Source organism: Camelus ferus, chromosome 11 (assembly GCF_009834535.1).
Source record: "Camelus ferus isolate YT-003-E chromosome 11, BCGSAC_Cfer_1.0, whole genome shotgun sequence".
NCBI classification, from domain to species: domain Eukaryota; kingdom Metazoa; phylum Chordata; class Mammalia; order Artiodactyla; family Camelidae; genus Camelus; species Camelus ferus.
The window spans coordinates 17,729,267-17,750,755 of NC_045706.1; the positions used below are offsets into that span (position 1 = coordinate 17,729,267).

Sequence of the window (21,489 nt, forward strand, 5' to 3'; positions counted from 1 at the left end):
ATCTTCACTCCTATCACACAGAAATAATCAATATTAACTTTTGTGCTAATAACCAGTGTTAAGAAGTCGTAGAATTGTTCATATGAATGAGTGCATTAATAAGAGCACAGTGCACCTGGGGCTTTTTGCTCAAAAAATTATGGCTCCCTTAGTGCATTCAGAGTGTTGAAAGAAGAAAACTTCTGAAATACAGTATCTATGCTGAGAACATAAACTCCTCATCTACTCCAAATAGAAATTTCTGAAATATTAAAGATATAAATGTAAATAAGCCATAAAAGCATTATGAGGAAACAGAGTAGACTAATTATGTAACATCAGAATGGGGAAGACATCTTGAGACAGGAAACCCAGAAGCCAGAAAGAAAAGATAACAGATTTGAATACCAAAACATTTAAAACACCTACATGATGAAAGACAGCATAAAGTTTAAAAGCAAATGGTAGACTTGGGTGAAATATTTGCAGCATTTAACAAACAGAGAATTCATATCCCTAATGTCAAAGACTTCTGGCACCCCATACCAGACACCCTATCCCCATCCTTAGATGCTTAAAAATATAGTGGGTTTTTTTTAATACAAACAGATGTCCATGTTGAATGTACAAAGAGTGCCTATAAATCAGAACAACTCAAACATCCAAACAGAAAAATGGGCAAGGAGTATAAACAAAGAATTCACAGGAGAAAGGCAGATGGCCAATAAACATAAAAAGATGTTCAACTTCACTGTTGTCAAAGAATTGCAAATTTTTTTTAAATTAATAGAACCTAATGCTTGCAAAGATATGTAGAAGTGAGTATTTTCGTACACCACAAGTTGAAGTATAAATTGGCACAACTTTGAGAGGAAGGTCATTTGGTAGAACCTAATGCAATTACTTTTTCTGTTCTTTACATTGAAGTATAGTCAGTTTACAATGTTGTGTCAATTTCTGGTGTACAGCATAATAGTTCAGTCATACATATACACACATATATTCATTTTCATACTTTTTCATTATAGGTTACTACAAGATATTGAATATAGTACCCTGTGCTATACAGTATAAACTTGTTGTTTATCTATTTTACATATAGTATTTAGTATCTGCAAATCTCAAACTCTCAATTTATCCCTTCCCACCCCCTTTCCCCTCTAGTAACCATAAGTTTGTTTTCTATGTCTGTAAGTCTGTTTCTATTTTATAAATAAGTTCATTTGTCTTTTTTTTAGATTCACATATAAGAAATATCATATGGTATTTTTCTTTCTCTTTCTGGCTTATTGCACTTAGAATGACAATATCCAGGTCCATCCATTTTGCTGCAAATGGCATTATTTTATTATTTTTTTGGCTGAGTAATATTCCATTGTGTAAATATACCACAATTTCTTTATCCAGTCATCTGTCAGTGGACATTTAGGTTGTTTCCATGTCTTGGCTATTGTAAATAGTGCTGCTGTGAATATTGGGGTGCATGTATATTTTCAAATTAAAGTTCCCTCTGGATATATGCTTAGGAGTGGGATTGTTGGATCATATGGTAAGTCTGTTTTTAGTTTTTTGAGGAATCTCCATACTGTTTTCCATAGTGGCTGCACCAACGGTGGGAGGGTTCCCTTTTCTCCACACCCTCTCCAGCACTTATGGTTCATGGACTTTTTAATGATGGCCATTCAGACTGGTGTGAGGTGATACTCATTGCAGTTTTGATTTGCATTTCTCTGATAATTAGTGATATTGAGCATCTTTTCATGTGCCTCTTGGCCATTTGTCTGTCTTCATTGGAGAATTGCTTGTTTAGATCTTCTCCCATTTTTGGATTGGGTTTTTTTTTATTATTATTAAGTTGTATGAGCTGCTTATATATTCTGGAAATTAAGCCCTTGTCAGTCTCATCTTTTGCAAATATTTTCTCCCATTCTATAGGTTGTCTTTTTGTTTTGCTTATGGTGTCCTTTGCTGTGCAAAAGCTTGTAAGTTTAATTAGGTCCCATTTGTTTATTTTTGCTTTTATTTTTATTGCCTGGGTAGACTTCCCTAGGAGAACATTGCTAAGGTTTATGTCAGATAATGTTTGCCTATGTTTTCTTCTAAGAGTTTTATAATGTATTGTCTTATGTTTAAGTCTTTAAGCCATTTTGAGTTTATTTTTGTGTATGATGTGAGGGAGTGTTCTAACTTCATTGATTTACATGCAGCTGTTCATTTTTCTGAACACTGTTTGCTGAAGAGTAATGCAAGTACTTCCAATGTGTGCACTTAACCCAGCAAGGGCCTCACAGCCATAAGAAAAGAGAAATTCTGGATGTAAAGGAAGGGGTGAATCTGTGAATTGCCCAGCCTCCCAAGAGGACAATCCCTGTGTCCTTGCTGTGCTCTGGAACCCTGAGCCCATAAAAGCTAAGCACCCCCTCAGCTATGCTCTGCAGAGAATGTTTAAGAGCCCTCAGCACAGGCCGCTTAGCTCCAGGCACTGCTCACCTTGTTTTTCATCCACCAGTGCTGCTTTTGACTAACCTCTCTGGCCTCTTGCCTGAACCAATAGGACAGAGCATCCCTATCCTGGTTGACTTTCCTGGACTTGGCTTCTCCCCGCAGGTCTCATGGTGCTCACCTGATCCTGCCTTCCTCAAACACCCTTCCAGAACTTCTCAGAGCATTTCTGTGCAGCTGTGCCCTGGCCAAGGTGACCCACTGACAAGCTGACACATTTAAAACTCCAGAGTTGTGAGTTGTCACTTTCACTTATCATCCTACAGACAGGCACACAAAGGCTGGTGAATTTCCAGTGACCTGACTTTGGAGTGTACCAAGCTTTGTACACCAATTCGGTACACTCAGGACTTAGTACGTACAAGGTCCCCAAAGGTCCCCATGAGGACTTGTTGATTAAATGAATACTGGGTGAATCTACTTACATTCCCTTCTCCCCTGCCACATGTGACAGTTTTAGTCATTCCAACACAGTGGATAATCCACTTGAGCAGGGATTAGAAAACTTTTCCTATAAAGGGTCAGAGAGTAAACAGTTCAGGCTTTGCAGGGAAAAGGCAAAATCAAGGCTATTACATCTCTCTTAAAAAGCAAAGAGAAAACAAATTTCTATGAGATATTTCTTGATGAAATTAAAAATATAATAATAATAATTAATAATAATAATACACATTTTTAAAATAACACAGGTCTCCTGATAAGAAGAATAAAATTCCTTTTTGACTTTCACTTAATTGGGGGTCAGAGTTACGCCCTCTATTATCAAAAGCTATAGCAAATATTCATCTGTCAATGCTGATGTGTAATGAGATTTTATGGATTTCATCTTTGAAAATGAAAGTTGAATTCCGTATAATTTTCACATGTCATAAAATACTATTCATTTCACTTTTTGTTCAATGAAGCTCAGCTTACAGGCAGAACAAAAAGAGACAGGGGGCTGGGTTTAGCTTCAGGCTGTAGCTGATTAACTCCTGCACAGGAGGATAATATGGAGATTTTCATTCTTTTTCTTACCTCAGCCCCCAAACCTTACATTTTCTAAACCTTGGGGTTTCTAAGACACTTTCATCCCTTTCCTTTTCAAAGAGCACGTAGACTGAGCCTGGCAACTCCCAAGAAGGGGATCTATGAGCTTCGTTATTGCCCAAGGGCCCCAGAATCGCAGTGAAGTCGGAGCGGCTGCGGGCCCTTCCTTTTCCAAGCCTGGCGTTAGCTCTTTACCAACCGCCTGAAACCGCGGGGAAGGGCTTGCCTGTGCTTCTTCTCCAGCTCAAACCACAGAGGGAGGGGAGGCCCCAGAGCGGCTGGGTTAATGGGAAACAGTTGTGCTTGCCCAGCCCTGTGCACACAGGGAACAAATTTAAATGCCTAAAGCTCTTTGCATCCTGAAAAACATATCATTTGAAAAAGGCAACTGACCACAGCACAGAATTCAAAATGACATAGCTAGCAAAATAACATAGCTAAGGCACTCAAAGGATCTCACTTTTTGTAAATATAAAGAGTACCAAAGAGATCAGGAACTCGTGAAAGCATCCATCATTCACTGACTCATTGATTTATTCCACAAATAATTTTCTAGGGTCTACTATGTGCCAGGCACTGTATTAGGAGGCCCTGGCACACTGCAGAAAATAAGACTTGACAGTTTCTGCTCTCGATGGAGTTTGCCATATTATTCAGTGGCCTTTGCTAAAGTCCGGGATTTCATGGTATATTACTAAGTATTCCTTGAATTAAAGTGATTACATAGTAAAATAGTTGTGGAAAAAAGTGATTAATTCAAGCCAACTAGGCTACTTTATTGCAAGAATCTTTAGTATGCAGCTTTCCGTAGAGAATCTCTGAGTGAAGGATATACGGAATGCAGCCTTCCAAGCCTTATTTTGACTATGGCATCATTTTGTGAGTTGCATGTTGTGGCACCAAAGTCACATGGAATATAGTTTGGAGAGTATGGCTCTTAGGACAACTGGGTTATAACCATGTAGGTTGTTCATTGAACAGCTTTAGTGGGACCACTCACATAGACTATCAGTCCATGGTGCCCTGGAGTTTTATGACAATGGACCTGATCTCTGGAACTACAAGGCAAAGCATGGATAACAGGGTTCACATGGCTATCACTTAGCTGCCTGCCATTTAGCTGTTTTGCACAGAATAGGCCAGAGACAGCACTCAGCAGCTGGGAAAACTGACCTAGCTACAGAGGTAGCCTTAGGGAAGGTCAAAGTATAGCATTCATGTGAGTCTTTGAGTAGAAAGCAAACAGCAGAATAAATTTAAAAAAAACCACACACACACACACAAAGTTACAATGCAGTTATGTATAAAAGAAGACCCTAAAAACTTACACAGGGGAGGAAAAAACAGGTCACAAACAAAGGAACATTTATAAGAACGATACAGGAGTTCTTAAAAGCAACACTGGAAACTAGAAGACAATGCAGCAATGCTTTCAATATTCTGAATGAAAATGATTTTCCGCCCAGCAATCTCTACCTGACCAGACTCCCAATCAATTTTGAGTAGAATAAAGGCATTTCAAGACTTGCAAGTCTCAAAACTATTACTTCCCGTGCTTTTCAGGAATTATTTGAATATATGCTCTACTGAAAACAAAAGTAAATAAACAAAGAAAGAGGAAGGTCTGGGCTCCAGGATGTAGGAGACACGACACAGGAAAGATGCAGGGGCATCTGGGATGATGGCGGTAACAGTCTAAGGACCACAGCTGTGTGTAAGTCTGGAGGGTAACTGGTTCTGACTGAAACTGAGTGACAAGCAGAAGTGGGGAAGAAGGTCCAGGCAAAAATAAATAAATAAATAAATAAATAAATAAATAAATAAATAAATAAATAAATAAAGGAACCAAGAGATTATCTGACCCTGTGAAAAATTCTACTTACAGAACTGGGTTCAAAGGAAACCAACAACAACAAAAAGAGGTAATTATTAACTAAAAAATAAGGTGTAAAGCAAGACAATGTGATCATAGCTTACTATTTGGCTCGGGAGTGATTCATATCTATTTAGCTTTAATAATAAAAACACAAATATTGATTGAGAATGGGAGGAAGGGAGGTTGGGAAAGGGAAGTATAAACAAGCTAAAATTCTCCTCTACTATACCAAGAAGTCAATGGAGAGTGTCTAAAATCCATTCATCAAGAATGAATGCATATTGGGGGAGGTATAGCCCAGTGATAAAGCATGTGCTTAACATGCATGAGGTTCTGGGTTCAATCCCCAGTACTTCCAGTAAAATATTTTTAAATTAAAAACAAAGAATGAATGCATTGTATGCATATTATTGAGAAATGTGGAGGAAAATACTAGAAGGAATAGCTGAAACAGTGGGGAAGGGTTAGAAGCTGATTGTAGGTTATGGAAGAGTAAGCAGGGAACATGCAAAACCACCATTTTTAAAATAAACCTCTTAGTGCTATTTGATTTTTTGTGTTAAGCAAATACATGACTTTGATTTTCAAAATGGGGTTGGTAGGCTATTAACCAGGCTGTCACTGGATAAGCAGCTTACACTGTTTGTCAGTTTCAAAGCTTGCCCAATTAAAGTTCATGGATTAATAAAATGACAAACCAATGCATGTTGTGGACCTTTGGGACTCCTAGGGAAGAGTACAATCTGTGAATGTCACACCCCAAAATAGTAAGTGTTTATTGCCCCAATACTTCAAGTGCTACCCACGGACCAGAAGTGTGGGTATCACCTGGGAACTTGTTAAAAATGAACAATCTCAGGTACCATCCCAGACCTGTTGCATTTTGAAAGATCCCCAAGTGATTCATGTGCACATTAAATTTTGTCCTGGGAATGATGGATGGTAGCAGAGTAAATGGACTGGGGGCAAGTATATAGACCATGACAAAGTCAGTGGTGATCAAGAGGATAATTTGGGGGATGTTTTAAGGGCCCCCTGCTTTACAGGTCCTAATCCACATTATAACATTTGCACACTGAAATAAAGTGTGTATATCTACATACGAGATGGGATGAATTATAGGAGACTAGTTGACATATGACACATTTTGTAGGCATTTAAAAAATAAACATTTATTGATTACAGTCAGCAAGTACAATGTCCAGAGGCTGTCCAGAGGCTGTCCGGTATAGGCACAGGCCAAGGACAGAGAACACGGCCAGCTCATCAGGCAGATGAGGCTATTGTCAGTACCCTTGTTGCAAGTGACAGAAACCCAACTCAATTAGGCTGAAGCAAAGAAAATAATTTATTGTCTTTCATAACTGGAAAGTCTTCTTCAGGGTTGCGGGCACCTAGGAATTTAATCCAAATGTTTGTATATATCTGGACTATGACTCTCTCTGTTTCTCAGTTCTGCTTGGCTTCCTTTTCAAACAGCTTCTTGCCACATAATGACAAGGTGACAGCTAGCCACCTAAGCTTTTAAGCAGTAGTCCTCTAACAGCTCTTAAAAATAATTGAGGACCCTAAAGGACTTTTTTTTTTTAATGTGCACTATAGCTACCAGTATTTAACTATAGAAAATAAAACTGAGAATTTTTTTAAATATGTATAATTAATTCATTTCAAATAACAGTAATAAACCTGTTACATGTTAACATAAATAACGTGTTTATATGAGAAAATTGTATTTTCCAGAACAAAGATTATAAGAAGAATGTCCTTGTTTTACATTTTTTGTAAATCTCCTTAATCTTAGGCTTAACAGAAGATAGCTGGAGTTGCATTATCTACTTCTGAATTCAACTTGTTGCAATATATTGTTTTTGTTGAAGTATTTGAAGAAAATCTGGCCTCATGAAGACTTGTAGGTAGAAAAGGGAGGAACATTTTAATAACTTTTTCAGATAATTGTGGTTCTGCTTCTTTGATACTACACCAAAATTCAAAACTGGTAATTTCTTAAAAGTTTGTTTCAATGTGGAATCTAAAACCATATCAATGAACTTTTCCCATGCTATTACATTAAAATCCATTCATCTGTCCTGCATTTTGAATGGATCTTTTACCCATGCGTGATTTTAAAACATCATGGATTGGTCATTAGGAAAGTATTGGTTCACTGAGTTTTGCAGATCTTCTATTATTAACTTCTTTCATTATAAAATATCTCCAGATCACATGCTTTAATGTCACCACCAGTCTCATCAGAAGCCTTTAGGCATTGGGAAGCTGGCAAGCTCAAGGTAGAGAATATGAGTCCAAAATTCCAATTTTTGCTTCAAAGCTCATATTTTATCATCGACAACAAAACCATCACTTGTTTTCCTTGAGATGGCAAGCTCACTTCATTCACTTCTGAGGAAATGTCTGTCAAATACCAAATATGAATAACCACAGGTTGCCAGTCAGTCACTCTTTGCAGTCAAAATGGGATTCCATGAGAAAAAGTAGCTAGCTCAGCTCATGGCTCAAACGATCACGAGTGTTTTCCTTGAGACAACCATGAGATTTTGTTATGCAGTAGGTGTGCTTTGTGTACATATAGAAGTGCTTTATGTACCTCCCAGAAACAGATTCCAAGACAAGATGAGATGTGCATGATGGGGAAACACCTGTGAAGGAAAAGGGGAAAACAGCTAGAGATGTAAGGAGATCCTTCAGACCATGATGCTGGTCTAACCCCAGGGGCAAAGAGAGATAAAGAAAGAGGATCCGGTAAGAAAAGTCTTGGACTGCAGAAGAGTTCAATAAAGGCTCAGCCAGGCCAGTGAGGAGTCCTCAAGCCAAAGTCACCCAAGGTAGGAGTCCCATGTCTCTCAAGAATGAACCTGCGTTAGTACTCACACCACGATCAATCACTGGCAGGGAGCAGACTGAGGGAAGCATGGCCTCAGCACAAGTGTGGCGGTGGGTCCAGAGGACAGCAGATGCTCCCCCAGCAGATCTGAGTGGCGCATTTTCATGGCTACCACATGCATTATAGACACTTTCCATTTCATCACATCACAGTTTTATACAGATATATACCCAAGGGTTGAGGTTTAACAAAAATTAATCATTTTTACTGCCTCATCAAGCCATTTCTTAAGTGAAACAGGCTTTGTTTTTTTTTCCTGCAAGTGTGTGGCAGTGAAGAACATATACAAGTTCAACTTGGTGCCACTGCCTTGATTCATACCAAGGTGGTAATCATTTTTACCCACCATTGCTTTTGCATGCAAACAGCAACATAGTGAAAAAGACACATGAAATCTCAATATTATTGTAAAAACAGTTTTGCCCTCATGGATCCCCTGAAAAGAACTCAGGTGCCCCAGGGAGCTACATGCCACACTTGGAAAGAACCACTGACTTACAGTAGCAACCCCAGAATTAGAGTGGTTTCTTTTTATTGTTGTTGATAGTTCTGGCAAAAGTCACAGGGAAGATTTTGATGGTCCCATGTCAACCATATTTCTCTCCCTGAATCAATTACTGTGAAGGGGAGGATGAGGCACTCTGATTGGCCAGGCCTGGATCATGTGATCACTTCTCTGAGAAGGATGGGACAGATTTGTCCAAATCACGGAGGATGGGTTCCCATAAGAAGAAGTGTTTCTCTTGAAGGAAGATGAGGGAAGAGATTCTACACAGGCAAATACAGCCCACTGTACAGTAATCGGGGTAAGAGAAGTTGACAATAATCGTGTGGGCTATGGGACTAGGCCTGTTCCTGAGGGAGCCTGAGGCCAGCATCAGGCAGGAGGAGGGATCAAAGCTGAGGAGGAGGTTCCCAGAGAAGGAAGAGCCCTGCCCCTGAGGGCACCAGCTCCTGCAGCCAGTTTGGCAGCACATTAATTCAGCCCAACAGGCAGGACCAAGGAACTTCAGGTTTGGTCAAACTGTGTGTGTGTTTACCAGGGTGGTTGCTTCATTCATTCTGTGGCTGCCTCCAATGACAGTGGAGCTGTAACTGTTTATATGTCTCCTATCTTGGTCAGGCTTGACTCAGGAATTAGAACCCAGTGGGCCCTCAGGGGTAAGGGATGAAGCAAAGCAGAGGGGATTCAGACGTTGGAAGCTGAGGATGGAGAATGACTGTGTAGACTGCCTACAAGTTAAAGGAAAACATATCGCATCAGACACTGCAGTTCTAAGATGGCATTTGCTCAAATGCAATTCTACCTGTCTTGGTTTTTTCACATTTACCGTTTAACACTCTACCTCTTCTACTTGTTTATGCTCAGAATTACTGAAGCACTCAACTAATATAATCTATCAAGATAACAGATGATCAATTCAAGTATTCAACTCTAGTGACCAACTCTTCCCTTTGGAAAGACTCTTGCTTGGGTCTCCTCTATGTCACACTGTCTCAGGTTTCCTCCTGATTCTCTGGCTGCTTTTTCTCAGACTGCTTTGCACATCTCTTCAGTGACAGTAATCTTTGAGGACTCAGCCATAAAACTTTCTTTCTTCTCAGTAGGCAGTATGATCTGTCCTCGTGCTCTCCATTCCTGCCACATTTCTTTCTTAAAACCCTCCTCCCTTCAGCATGCACAAACACATTCTTTGTGTGCTAAATCCTCATCTATAGTTTCTTCAAGAGCCTAGGATAATCAGAGCAATTGGTAGGCTGCTGGCACCAAAGCCATCATAAACCCACACATATACAGGAGGACTGAAAGCAGGTCATCTGGTCAACCAGATGTCCAGCGTGTGGGAGGGAGGGAGTGTGTGTGTGTGTGTGTGAGCGAGAAGGGGGGAGGGGGAGAGGGAGAGGGAGGGAGAGAGAGAGAGAGAGAGAGAGAGAGAGAGAGAGAGAAAGGGACTGTCTGCCTGCCTATTCATCTTTCAGATTGTTGTTTAAGTAAAAAAAAAAAAAGTATAAAGACATTTGGAGAGGACCTAACTGCAGCCAGCCCCTTGAGAATGTGATTGCTGTATAAAATTTAATTGAGTAAATACATGAGTTCCTATGATGTGCCAGGCACACACAGTAGATGTTGTGAAGGTTATAAGGATGAAAAAGTCAGTGTCCCTCCCTGGGATGGGTTAGGGTGGGGGCACAAACACATACATGACTGTAGTCAGAATAAATCAGAATAAATTTAAGAGCCTCACTCTCCAGTCCCAGCATGTTGGTGAAATTTAAAGAATCTAAAAGTACTGTATTCATAATTTTAATAGGCACAATTTTTCACACTTTAACATTCCTGAAATCAAGCTGCATCTAACAAACGATTTGGTAACAATATATGTGTTAGGATTTAATTGGCAGTGTTTTTTCTTTCCTAGTTGTATGGAAAATAAAGATAAAATTTATAATTGATGCTGTCTTAGATTAGATGAAAAATATTATTTGAGTCAAAGAAATTTGAGAACAAATTTGTAATCCACAGCAATGTGTCTTTAAATGCCTGTTTCTACTGCTTTTGGTTTCCAACTCTCTAATACCCTATAGCCGCCCAGAAGCCTCTCTTTCTCCATCCTGAACGCTCTACTCTCCATCAAAACATGATGAAACTTCCCTGACATCTTCCCCAGAGAAAGTGTATTCTCTTCCTCTCGCTCCTGCTGTCTCTCCCTCCCCCCCCTCCTCTCTGGGAGTCAGTCTCACATGGCCCCAGCCCCACTCCACTAGTTCTTCCCCAACCCTGCCTACTGACCCGTTTTTTTCTAATAAGGAGGGCAAATGCCTGGAAGTTAGGATTTTCTTTAGCAAGGAAGGGGAAAGGCAAAGAGGCTTTGAATAATCCCATAGAAATCATTCTTGAGGCAGGGGCGAGAGCATAGGCAGTTAATCCCAGTGTGAATTAAAGCAGAGCTGGTGTCCTGGGCTGCAGCAAAGGGCAGGACTGGAGTGTCGCCCAAGACGGAGCATCCTGGGAGGGCTCAGATTTTAAAACCTCCAACTGTGAGTGCTGTTATCCAGAAGCTTCATGTACACACGCAGGCAGACCGGCACAAACACGTGCACATACGCACGTGGGCTCAAATAACTGCCCAAGGCCAGGTGGGGCCAGGATTGCTGCCTGTTTTCCTGGGATGAAGAGGCCTGGGGAAGGAGGTTAGGCTGGCTGGCCTGAGGCCAGGGCACCCCAGGGGCAAGAGCCCTGACTCCTCCCCACCTCTTCCCAAACAAAAACTAACCACAAAAGGCTGAACAATGCACTAAAAGAGTGGCCTCCTCTAGGTGGGAAAGGCCTCTTAGTTCTGGGGAGATGTGGAGCTGGAAGGAGGAAGGATGGGCAGGAAGGTGACCTCTGGGGAGGAGACGATGCTTCCTTAGGACCTTGGGAAAAATAAGGGACCAGCTAGGATGATTTGCACGAGGAGTGGGGGGAGAGAATGAACGGGCACCGCTTTGGCCACCTGGCTAAGCTCTGGTATATGGGTCCTCAGCTTCCAAGTTGTCCAGCAGCCACCCTCAGGGTTCTTGTGGCCAGACAAGGACCACTCGAGAGACTTTAGGAGGCCCTGATGATGAGGGCAGAATGCAACCTGGTGACTGGCTCCCACCTCCCGGAGCTGGATGCTGCTTCTGTGCCAGGATCAGACAAGGTGCTGAGTGTGCCCTGCCCTTCGCAGAGCTCTGGGCAGTGGGAGTGCAAATAAGAAAGGGGAGAGGCAGCAGAAGGCAAGATAGAATTGAGGAAATCAAGTGTCAACACAGGTGGAGCCAAAGTCCAATCTGATCTGCAAACCCCGAGACACAGCTGCAGCCTAGGAATGGCCCAAGTCCTGCTCAGAGCTCGGAGCCTGTGGGAAAAGTCAGGGAGGCTTTATTTAGGAGTGGACTTGCAGGACCTTAGGTAGGTGAGAAGGAGGAGCCCTGAGAACCTCCCAAACCCCAAGGGATGGGAGCTGGGCCCATACTGTTTCCAAGCCTCCTTCTCTGCCCCTGATCTCTGCTGATTCCTGGCTGCAGGGTGTGTGTGTGGCTGGGAACAGGTCAGGTTTAATTATTAATCATCTGACCAGCCTAATCAACCTAGATCAAGGCCTCTCTCTTCCAGGGCTGTGAAATCCCCACCCACTGGCCCGAGCCCCCTGTGCTTTCTGGACGCTAGGAGAGAGGGGTGTCAGGAGGCTTCCTGCCGCCCCTGGGTCTTTAGCAGGCATTGACTAGGTGTGGGCACCAGGCAGGCAGGTGTGGTTGCCCAGATGCAGGGTGAACCGAGGCCATCCACCCAGTGTTGACACAACCATCATAAATCGTGCTTTGTTCCCAGCTCTGCCTGGGAAGGTCCCTGAGAACTGGGTGGGCCTGGCTAGGTGGGGATGCAGAGTAAGGACAGATCGGTCTGGAGAGGGGATGCCCCTGGGGACACAGAGAGATGAGGCTGGCATAGGAAGCCCCACTCTGTGGCTGTAGAAGAATCCGACTGTTAAAAGGGTGAGCTTTGGGCAACACAAGCAGTTTGTGTCACCAACTCTCAGAGCCACCTCCCAGTCCCGGGTGGGCAGGGACCTGGAAAGAAAAGATGGACAGGGCCAAAAGTGTGGTAGGGGGTTGGGGGAAGTTCTCCCTGGCTCTACCCCAAGGACACACCCGCCTCCTACAGCCAGCTGGTGCCTGGACAGACACCTGGGGCTCAGGCCTCTGTTGCTACAGCCTGCCCAGGGATGGCCCAGGGGGCTGCTTAGTCCTTCAACTAATAGTCACTCACTGGTCTCTGTTCTGTGATGGGCACAGGGCAGCAGGACACACTCCCTGTCTTTGTAGACTCAATGGCTAGTGCAGAGACACACCTATGAACAGACCACAACAAGGCAACCTGATAAGGGCCATAAAAGAGAGGCCTCTGTGTGTGTGTATGGGCTGGGGAACTGTGTCCTGGGAGCAGCGTGGGAGCAGTAGCACACCTCTGGGGGGAGAACAAAGAGGGTCAAAGAAGGCTTCATAGAGACGGTAACACTCACCGAGAATGAATGTTTAAAAAAAAAAAAAAAAGTGATAGTTTCCAAGTAGAAAAGAGAAGGGTGTCCCAGGCAGTGGGAAGACCATGGGCAAAACCTAGGCGCAGAGAAGGGGCCTCTTTGGGGATCAACACGTGGCCCGACCACAAGTGGAAGCCGTGGGGGTGCTGAGGTGGGTGGAGAAGAGCCCGGCGTTGAGAAGGTGCAGCTGATGCCAAGTTAAGGCACCCACACCAGAAGTGGGACCATAGAGGCCAGGATGGCATATGAGTAAGCCTGCTCCACGGTCGTACCCATTTTTGCTCCTGAGTAGGGCTTGTCCTCCACAGACGGGCCCCAGCCAGGGTGGGAGGGTGGAAACAGGATCAGTCTGCCCTGCAGGCCTGAGGCATGAGCACTGGGGCTGTCGGAAGTGCGGGGACAGAAGCCACCACCCCCGACTGTGACTGACCTAGAGTCCCGGCTCACGTCCCACTTTCCTCCAACAGCCTCCGGCAAGCACAAGGACAGGTCAAGTACAGAGGGAGAAACTGAGGTGGAGGAGGTGGACATTTGCCCAAGCTTGAGTGAGTTCATTGTGGATTTGACACAGGGACTCAGGGGTCGTGAGGCCCAGCACAGGGACCTGCCCCTAAACAAGAAAGTTCTGTCTCTCCTGGCCTGGCAGACTGCAGGCGAGGGTAAGAGATCTCAAGGGCGGGTCCTCTGCTCCCCTCCTCCCCAGGGCTGGTCCTTATCAGACAGGTTCGAGGTGCTTTCCCGGCTCAGCCTGAGGGAGACAGTGCTGCCCCATCTGGCTGGGATCCCTTCTGGCTGCGGTTGGCCCGTGGGGGAACCCCAAAGAGTAAATGCCCTCGAGATTTTCCTAGAACCCAGATTAGCAGGGCCTCCACCCAGAGTGCTCTATTCTCAGGTGGATGTGCCAAGCAGTCAGGTGATAGTGCTGACAGCAGCCTCCTTATCTTTATGGACATGGCTCCTGGAAGCTCAGCCAAATAACCAGAGACAATTTTAAAAGTTTGAAAAAAAAAACTAATGAAAACCCCACCAACTCAAGCCAGTACACCAGCTCAGGTGGGCTAGGCAGGCACGAACACAGGCTGGGCCTTTGGACACTGGTAGTGTCACCCTGACATCAGGAACCACTTTCACACAGACCAGGAACCATCCTAACGTCCTCTCCACAGGGGTCTCCGCTATGTTCCTCTCCAATATTGGGCTGTCAGCTACCCAAGGATTTTCTCCAAGTCTCTCAGTGCCCCTGCCACAGGATATACCACAGGATAACTCTTCTAGAATATGGAGTCAAGTAGAACGACTTCCCCAGATATACTTGAATGCTCTCTCTCTTCTAACAAGGAGAGCCAAGTAACAGAACAAGCTTCCTATTTTTGCCTTGGCTACCAGGAGGCTCCTGGTCATATCTCATTCTTACTCACCACCACTGCATCAGCCCTTACTGCTCACAGACTTGTTGCCTCCAGCCTTCCTCACCCCTCACTTAAAATTTGTCTGTTGCCTTAATCTGGTCACACATGCCCTGTATTGCATTATCTCAACTTGTTAAGCGGCGACAGGTCGATAAACGATGAGGTTTCACTCTGGAAGGAGGCATTAAAAGTGCAACGTCTGGCCGGCATTTTGAGGCCGTGGGAAAGCTCCTTTTGATCACGTCCTTACACCTCGAAATTCCCCAAGAACAGAAAACAGGGTGTTGCCCTCCCCCTCCTGGAAGCAGAGGCAGCCCCTCAACCCCAGGCCCCCACCATCCTCTCACCCACTAGATCCAGCTCCCCTGGTGAACTGCTCCTGAGTGAGGAGAAGGAGAAGGAGAAGGAGAAGGAAGGTGGAGGCCTTTCTCCAGCTGTATTCTAAGGAGGCGAAATGTTGAGATCCCTTTCAGGAATTTAACAATCAGGAGAGTCAGTCAAAAGCACCTGAGTCTGGCTAAATTAGGCTCTCCAATCCTCCCAAGCCCGCTGTTCCTGGCAGACCCAGGGTCTAGAGGTTTTAGGAAGAAGCAGGAAGACCCCAGCCCTGAGACAGACAGTAGAGCACAGTTGTTATAAGCGTGGTTTGAGTGTCACAGGGACCTGGGTTTGAATCCCAACTCTGCCACTTACTAGCCCGTTTCATCCTGGGCAAGCCACTTTGTGTCTCTGAGCCCCATTTTCCCCATCTGTGAAATGGGAGAATAACAGTGCCTGTCTCTCAGGGTGTAAAGAGGCCAAGAGACTGTCCCCATAGAGTGCACACTGAGTGTGGCGTGCAGATGGGTTTAATAATCCGCAGGGTTAATCCTGGTATTCATGGTGGCTCATGGAGAGCAGGAGAGAGAATATGTGTGAACCCCATGGTTCCCTGCTGGCAGTGACATGCCCCTGGGGAATGCCCCTGTTCCCTGTGACTCCAGTCCCTCCAGAAGACATGCTGACTGCACAGCATTCTGCCCCGAGGGACCAGCCTACCACTGGATCTGCAGGAGACTGCTTAATAATCACAATGCATTCAGCCATTAATGAGCATAAAGAGACCATTGGAAGACTTTTGCCTAAGCACAGTAAATCTGAATTCAACTAAAAAAATCCTGACACGTGCCCCAAACCCAGTCTGATGACCACCCCCCTACAAGCTCCCCCATCTCCATGTGCCATGGCCAGACTGTCTCCTATCTTTAAGCCTTTTCCACACTGGAGTCTCCCCTACCTTGAATAGTCTCCATTCACATCTGTCCTGCCCTTCCCCCCAGTAAAAATAAATGTCCCTTCTATTCCAGGAGCTGCTGGGGAAGTCCCTGGTTGATTTGACATCTAGAGCAGCATTTTTCAAACTGTGAGCAGTGAACTCCACCTGCACTGAGTCACTCACGAGGTCTGCTAAAATGCAAATGCCTCCCGTGACCTACTGAGACACGATCTCCACGGAGGGGGCTGGGAATCTCAAGTTCTGACAAGCTCCCCAGGTCACTCGGATCCACACAAAGCACAAAAACCAATGATTTGTCTTGTGTCTTTGCTGATTGCTGAAGTCCAGCTCGGGCTAGACCTGGAAAATTCATGAAATAATTTAACTGAAAGAATCTAAACTCCCCATGTGTTCTCAGTAGGACCACCCAAGAGACCTGGAACCTGTTCTTACCTAATGCCAATAAGGTGTGTTGCCTTAGGCAAGTCACTTCCTCTCTCTGGGCCTCCGTTTTCTCATCTGTAAAAGAAGAGCCAGGATTTGAGAGTTTGGGGGGCCATCTTGCTCTAATATGCTTGGAAAGCCACTTGGGATAGGCTTCTTTGTAGGACAGGAAGGGCTGGGAAGGAGCTGTTGGGGGAGAGCCCAGATGTCCCATTACCACCCAGGTGGACAGCCAACAGTTGCTAGTGATGTTCAGAAGGGCACAGAGATCTCAGGCCAGGTGGGGGCCAAGGTCGGTATCTAAGTGGCCCCACCTGAGGGGGACTGTGAGGAGCAACACAAGTGTCTAAGCCATGGCAGAGTCAGGCCGGGGCAATCTGGCACTGACCCCCGGGGAGAGGAAGGAGCCTAGAGAGTGGGTCTGAGTGTCAGGGGTCCGGCTCAGAACCAGGTTCTAGGGCTCTTAGGAACATCAGAGAGAAATGGGAGTCCCCAGGCATGGCAGGGGACTGTAAGTCAGGGGGCCCCAGTAGGATGCCTCTACTGCACAGTTTCAGGGGTTCCATCTTACAGAATACAATGTGCATGGTGACTCCTGGAGTTGTGCCACATGGCAGGACATGCTGGGACTAGGCACTTAGGGCCACCCCCAGCCATCCTGGATCCTGAACTCAGGGCAGCAGGACACGCTCTAGGCCCACTCCCTGCTTTGGCCAGCTAAGGCACAGCCCACACTGGTAGGGAAGGATGTTTCTCCACCCCTCCTGCTTGGCAACTGGAGGCCTGAGCTCAGCCCTCGATGGCCACAATAGGCGGGGGTGGGGTGCGGTGAGGGGAGCGGCAACAGGCTTGACGGGAACTTTCCTCAGATCTACAAATCTGCTCCCACTAATTACAGGCAGCCCCACTCACTTTGCCCTCTGGGGCCAGACTGCCCAGCCCCTCCTGGTTGACTCAGGAGCATTGCCAACAGGCGGGGAGGGCCCAGAGCAGGTTCCAGGCCAGTCAAAGGACTTGCCAACTGGTCCCAGGAGACTGGCATTGTTTTGCCAGAAGAAACGGTTGAGAAAGAATTTAAGAACCACTGAAAATTGGAGGGTCTTTGGCCTGAGCACAGATTCCAAAAACACCAAAAAAAGGTTCAGAGCTGAGCAGCATAGCAAGTACTTTCACCAGCAATTCACCCTGGAACAACCGAGGAGGCCAATAGCATCACCCACTCTGCGCCCAAGGAAGCAGGACTTCGGAAGTCACAGGGCTAACAAGTGACCAAGCGACGCGCTGACCACCTTACAAGGGGTGCAACCACCAGAACCAGCCTGACCCTGGGGCAGGACAACAGGGTTCAGCTACCAGAAGCCCCGGGAGCACTGGGTAGGTGGGCTAGGGGTTTAAAAAGGCCAAGAGATTTTTCTATCTGACCCTTCAAAAGGAGCAGTGGCCCCCCACATTCCTGAGCCCAGCTCTTCTGGAGGGTCACCCCTGAGAAGCTCTGATCCCCTCAGAGGCCTGAGTGGAAGCTCGTGTCCTCTTTTTTCAATTCTTTAGAAACATTCTAGATTCAGAGAGGGAAACAAATCCCAACGTCTGTGCTTGGGGACATCCCCCAGCCCAACGTCGCGGGATCCCTGCGTGACAGACGGCTACTCATGCACACGCGCTCAAATTGTCTTTATTAAAAATCTTTCCCCCACCCTTTTGTAAAAACAAACACTTGCGGTCAATTATACAGATCAGGAAAAGTGACAATTTATAGGACACTCGACAAATTCCAATACTTTACAAGTTCAAACTTATATGAACTAATGTTTTTCTTTTTCTCATAAGCTCAAAAATCAAACTCTGGTCCAGTTCAAGTATAATCTAACAGATCACAGCCTCAGACTGTCAAGGGAAACCCTGACACTAATGGCGGCCGCTCACACCAACATCAAATTTACCAAATTCTTTGGAAATACTCTCTGGATACACTTTATTTCAGGTGTTTACAATAAAAAGAACATTACCCAGGCCTTTTGTTATGTTAACCCAGGGTACAAATCAATCTGTTGCTCAAGGTAGCAGCTGCTCTTAAACAACATTTTCGGGGAGACACTTTGAAATGGTTAACACACACTGAAGAAAAGCTTTAAAAAATAAATCAATATTTTCCTGGTTGCTTTTAATATTGCATTGTGTATGACACACGTAGGAAGAAGAAGCGCAAATTATGGAGTGGATGAAATTATGCCAATGGAATTGTATAAAAATAAATAAAAATAAATATATATATATACACACAAATATGGGATCTTAGATGAGTTTTTAAACTGAAGGTTCTGATTGAACGCAAAGAGCCTCTTCTCTCGCCTTCCCAGGGCCCTTCTCCAGCTTTAAAATATGGAGAAGATCAATCCATCAGCAACGGAGCCATTACACTACTAGGAAATGCTGTTGTTTGAACAGCCATCCTGGTTTCCATGGAAACTCTGCTGGTGGGGGACAAGCTGGCGGGGTCAGGTTCCACTTTGCTGGGAGAAAAAGACTGCCAGCCTCTCTGAAAATGCAGTTTTACCCTCTAAAACAGGAGGCAGCAGGCTTTTCCCAGCAAGATTCAGTAAAGAGGCCAGAGAGCTGGCCCTTGACTTCCCTCTCATGGGAGGAGAGACACAGAGGGTTAAAGGTTTTCCGAGAAATGGAGGAGGCTGGTTTTCAGAACACCAGGTGAAAAAACCGAAGGAGTGGGCCAGGGGATCAGGTCTGGGCTGAGTCACCCTTTTCAATGTCTGCTCTCTTTGAGACACTAATCCTCCTGAGGCTCCCCCTCTGGCCTGAAGCCAAGTTCAGGCTTCCCGCTACCTTCAGCCTCTCCACCCCACACCTGTCCAAGCTGGTCTGTCTGCCTCTGGTGCTTCTCGCTTCTCTCTCACAGGTTCCCGGCAGTTCTCTCCTTGCCGGTGACCACTTGCCCCAAGGCTTAACACCTGGTCATTTTCTGTTCTATCTTTCTTTGCTATGCCTCAGTTTCCTCACTGATGAAATGTCAGTGTCAAACTCAGACAATCTCTCTACACTTCTGCCATGAGTGTGGAGAACAAAATGAGCAGTGTAGTCTTATTTACCATGAAAAGAAAAAAAGCAAAGAACTTAAGTAAAACAAACAATCTTGTCCGAATCTACCTGCCTGTGGCCAGGAACAGAAATAACAGGGACCGTCTTCCAGGGGCTGAGCCAGGGAGGCCACCTCCAGGCAGGTGTCTCAGCTTGAGGAAGCAGCACCAGGCTCCCCTCCGACCTTCTCCAGGGCTTCTCCAGGGCTGCAGCTGAGCCTCATTTCCCCAGCACCTTCTCCCAAACCCTTACAATGGACTTCCGGGGCCCGAGGCCCTGACCTCAGTATCGCACAGCCCGACCAGAATAAGTGCTCTGTGCTTCCTAACATTTAACATCAATGTCTGCACCTGGGGTCAGCTCTGAGCTACCCTGACCTTCTGCCAAATTGAAAAGGGCCCACCTACAAACTCCCGGCAATCCTTAGGTGCTCCTCAGTCCTGCAGCCTTCTCCTTAGCTTCTCCGGCCTCTAAGAGACCATTTGAAAGCATCCACTGTGGGGCTGCTGGAGCCCAGAGTGCAGACACCAAGGGTGAGTCAAGGACGGATACTGTTTCCTTGTTTTGGGGTCTCTCAAGCCAACCACGTGCGGCCAACATTTGGCCTAAGCCCTGACCAGACTGCTGTTTTAGCTGGAGGGGGAAGATGTTTCTGTTTTCATTTTTAGTTAAAGTGAATTGAGACCAATTTAATGTCCAGAGTAGAACAAACCCTGGCATCTCCTGCAATCAAGAGGAGGGAAACTTATCAGAGCTTCCAAAATGAAGGGCTCTTCTCTCTGTAAAATTCATTAAACTTTAAGGCATGAATCTGAGAGGATGAAAGAGGTATGACAATCAGGGCTTTTCAAAAAGGTGGTCCAGCTGAAGGAACTCCCAGCCTCTGCTCACTGACCGTCTAGGGTGCCCCCCTCCAGGGCTGTAGGCACCCTGCTCGCCCCACCCACCTTCCCGCACAAGAAGCCGGGCAGAGAAACTGTCTTGGTGCTCTGGGCTCACTGATGTGGTTCTGGACCCAGGAGTCTCCACGAAATCTTCTCCTTGGAAGACTCAGCCTGGCATGGCCTATCCTATTCCATCAAGAATTTGAACACTGTGGAAATCCCTGAGAAGTTGGATTTTTATGAAAAGGAAATGACCCTGGGCACAGAAGGAGGGAGAGGGGGACAGGGAGGAAGAGAGAGAAGGGAATTGAAAGGCTGTCTGAAGGAAACAGGAGTCAACAGGGGGAGAGCGGGTGACCCTCAGCAGACTGGGCACACCAGGGTGCTGGCGCTGGAATGCTCCAGCTCCAGAGGCAGCGCTTCATGAGCGTCTGAGAAAACCAGGCAAGTGGCCTGCCTGGTCTTCCTTCCTCTCTGGCCTCGGTTCCTGTCCCGGAGGTCAAGAAGGCCCCACCTCGGCAGGCCCTCCTCTCCCCGCTTCCAGCAGCGGCAGAGGTGTCAGAGCTTTTTCCTTTCAAAGTGCGGCACGATTCCACTGTCCTCGGGCCTCGGGCTGCCTGCTCCCTCGGTCTCCTTGAGGCCCTCCTCAGCCAGCTGGGACAGGTACTTCTGTGGTGGTAAGAGGGACAAAGGGAGGGAGAGGGTCAGTGGTGGGCTGGTGGGAGGGGAAGGGGGTGTGTGCCTGGCCCGGTGGGTGAGATCCCCTCTTCTCCCTCCCCAGAGCCTTCTGAGGCTCCTGGACTCAAGCTGAGCAATGAGCTCCAGCTCCCCTACCACCCCGTTCTGTCCATTTACAAACAATGCATGAAAGCACGGACCCAAACAATAGCGAACACTTCCAGGGCTCTCATCCTGTGCCAAGCCCTGTTCTAACTGCTTTCCTTACACAAACTAATTTAATCCTCACAACAACTCTACTTGTTTTCCAGAAAGAGCCCCAGTATCCAGGCAGCATGTCCACATCCACGTGTAAGAGGCAGAGGGAGGAGAGGA

The 21,489-nt window shown here is 45.9% G+C and overlaps 1 protein-coding gene across 5 annotated transcripts in view; it reads right to left on the reverse strand.

The window, feature by feature from the left end:
• Nucleotides 1-18,116: 18,116 nt before the first annotated feature.
• RBM20 (RNA binding motif protein 20) overlaps nt 18,117-21,489 on the reverse strand; it is a 180,880-nt gene continuing 177,507 nt past the window's right edge. For all 5 annotated transcript variants that reach the window (XM_032490949.1, XM_032490953.1, XM_032490952.1 and 2 more), the window contains exon 14: nt 18,117-21,105. In XM_032490949.1, coding sequence (XP_032346840.1) covers nt 20,995-21,105 — 111 coding nt within the window. In that variant the 3' untranslated portion in view covers nt 18,117-20,994. The remainder of the gene's footprint in view (nt 21,106-21,489) is intronic.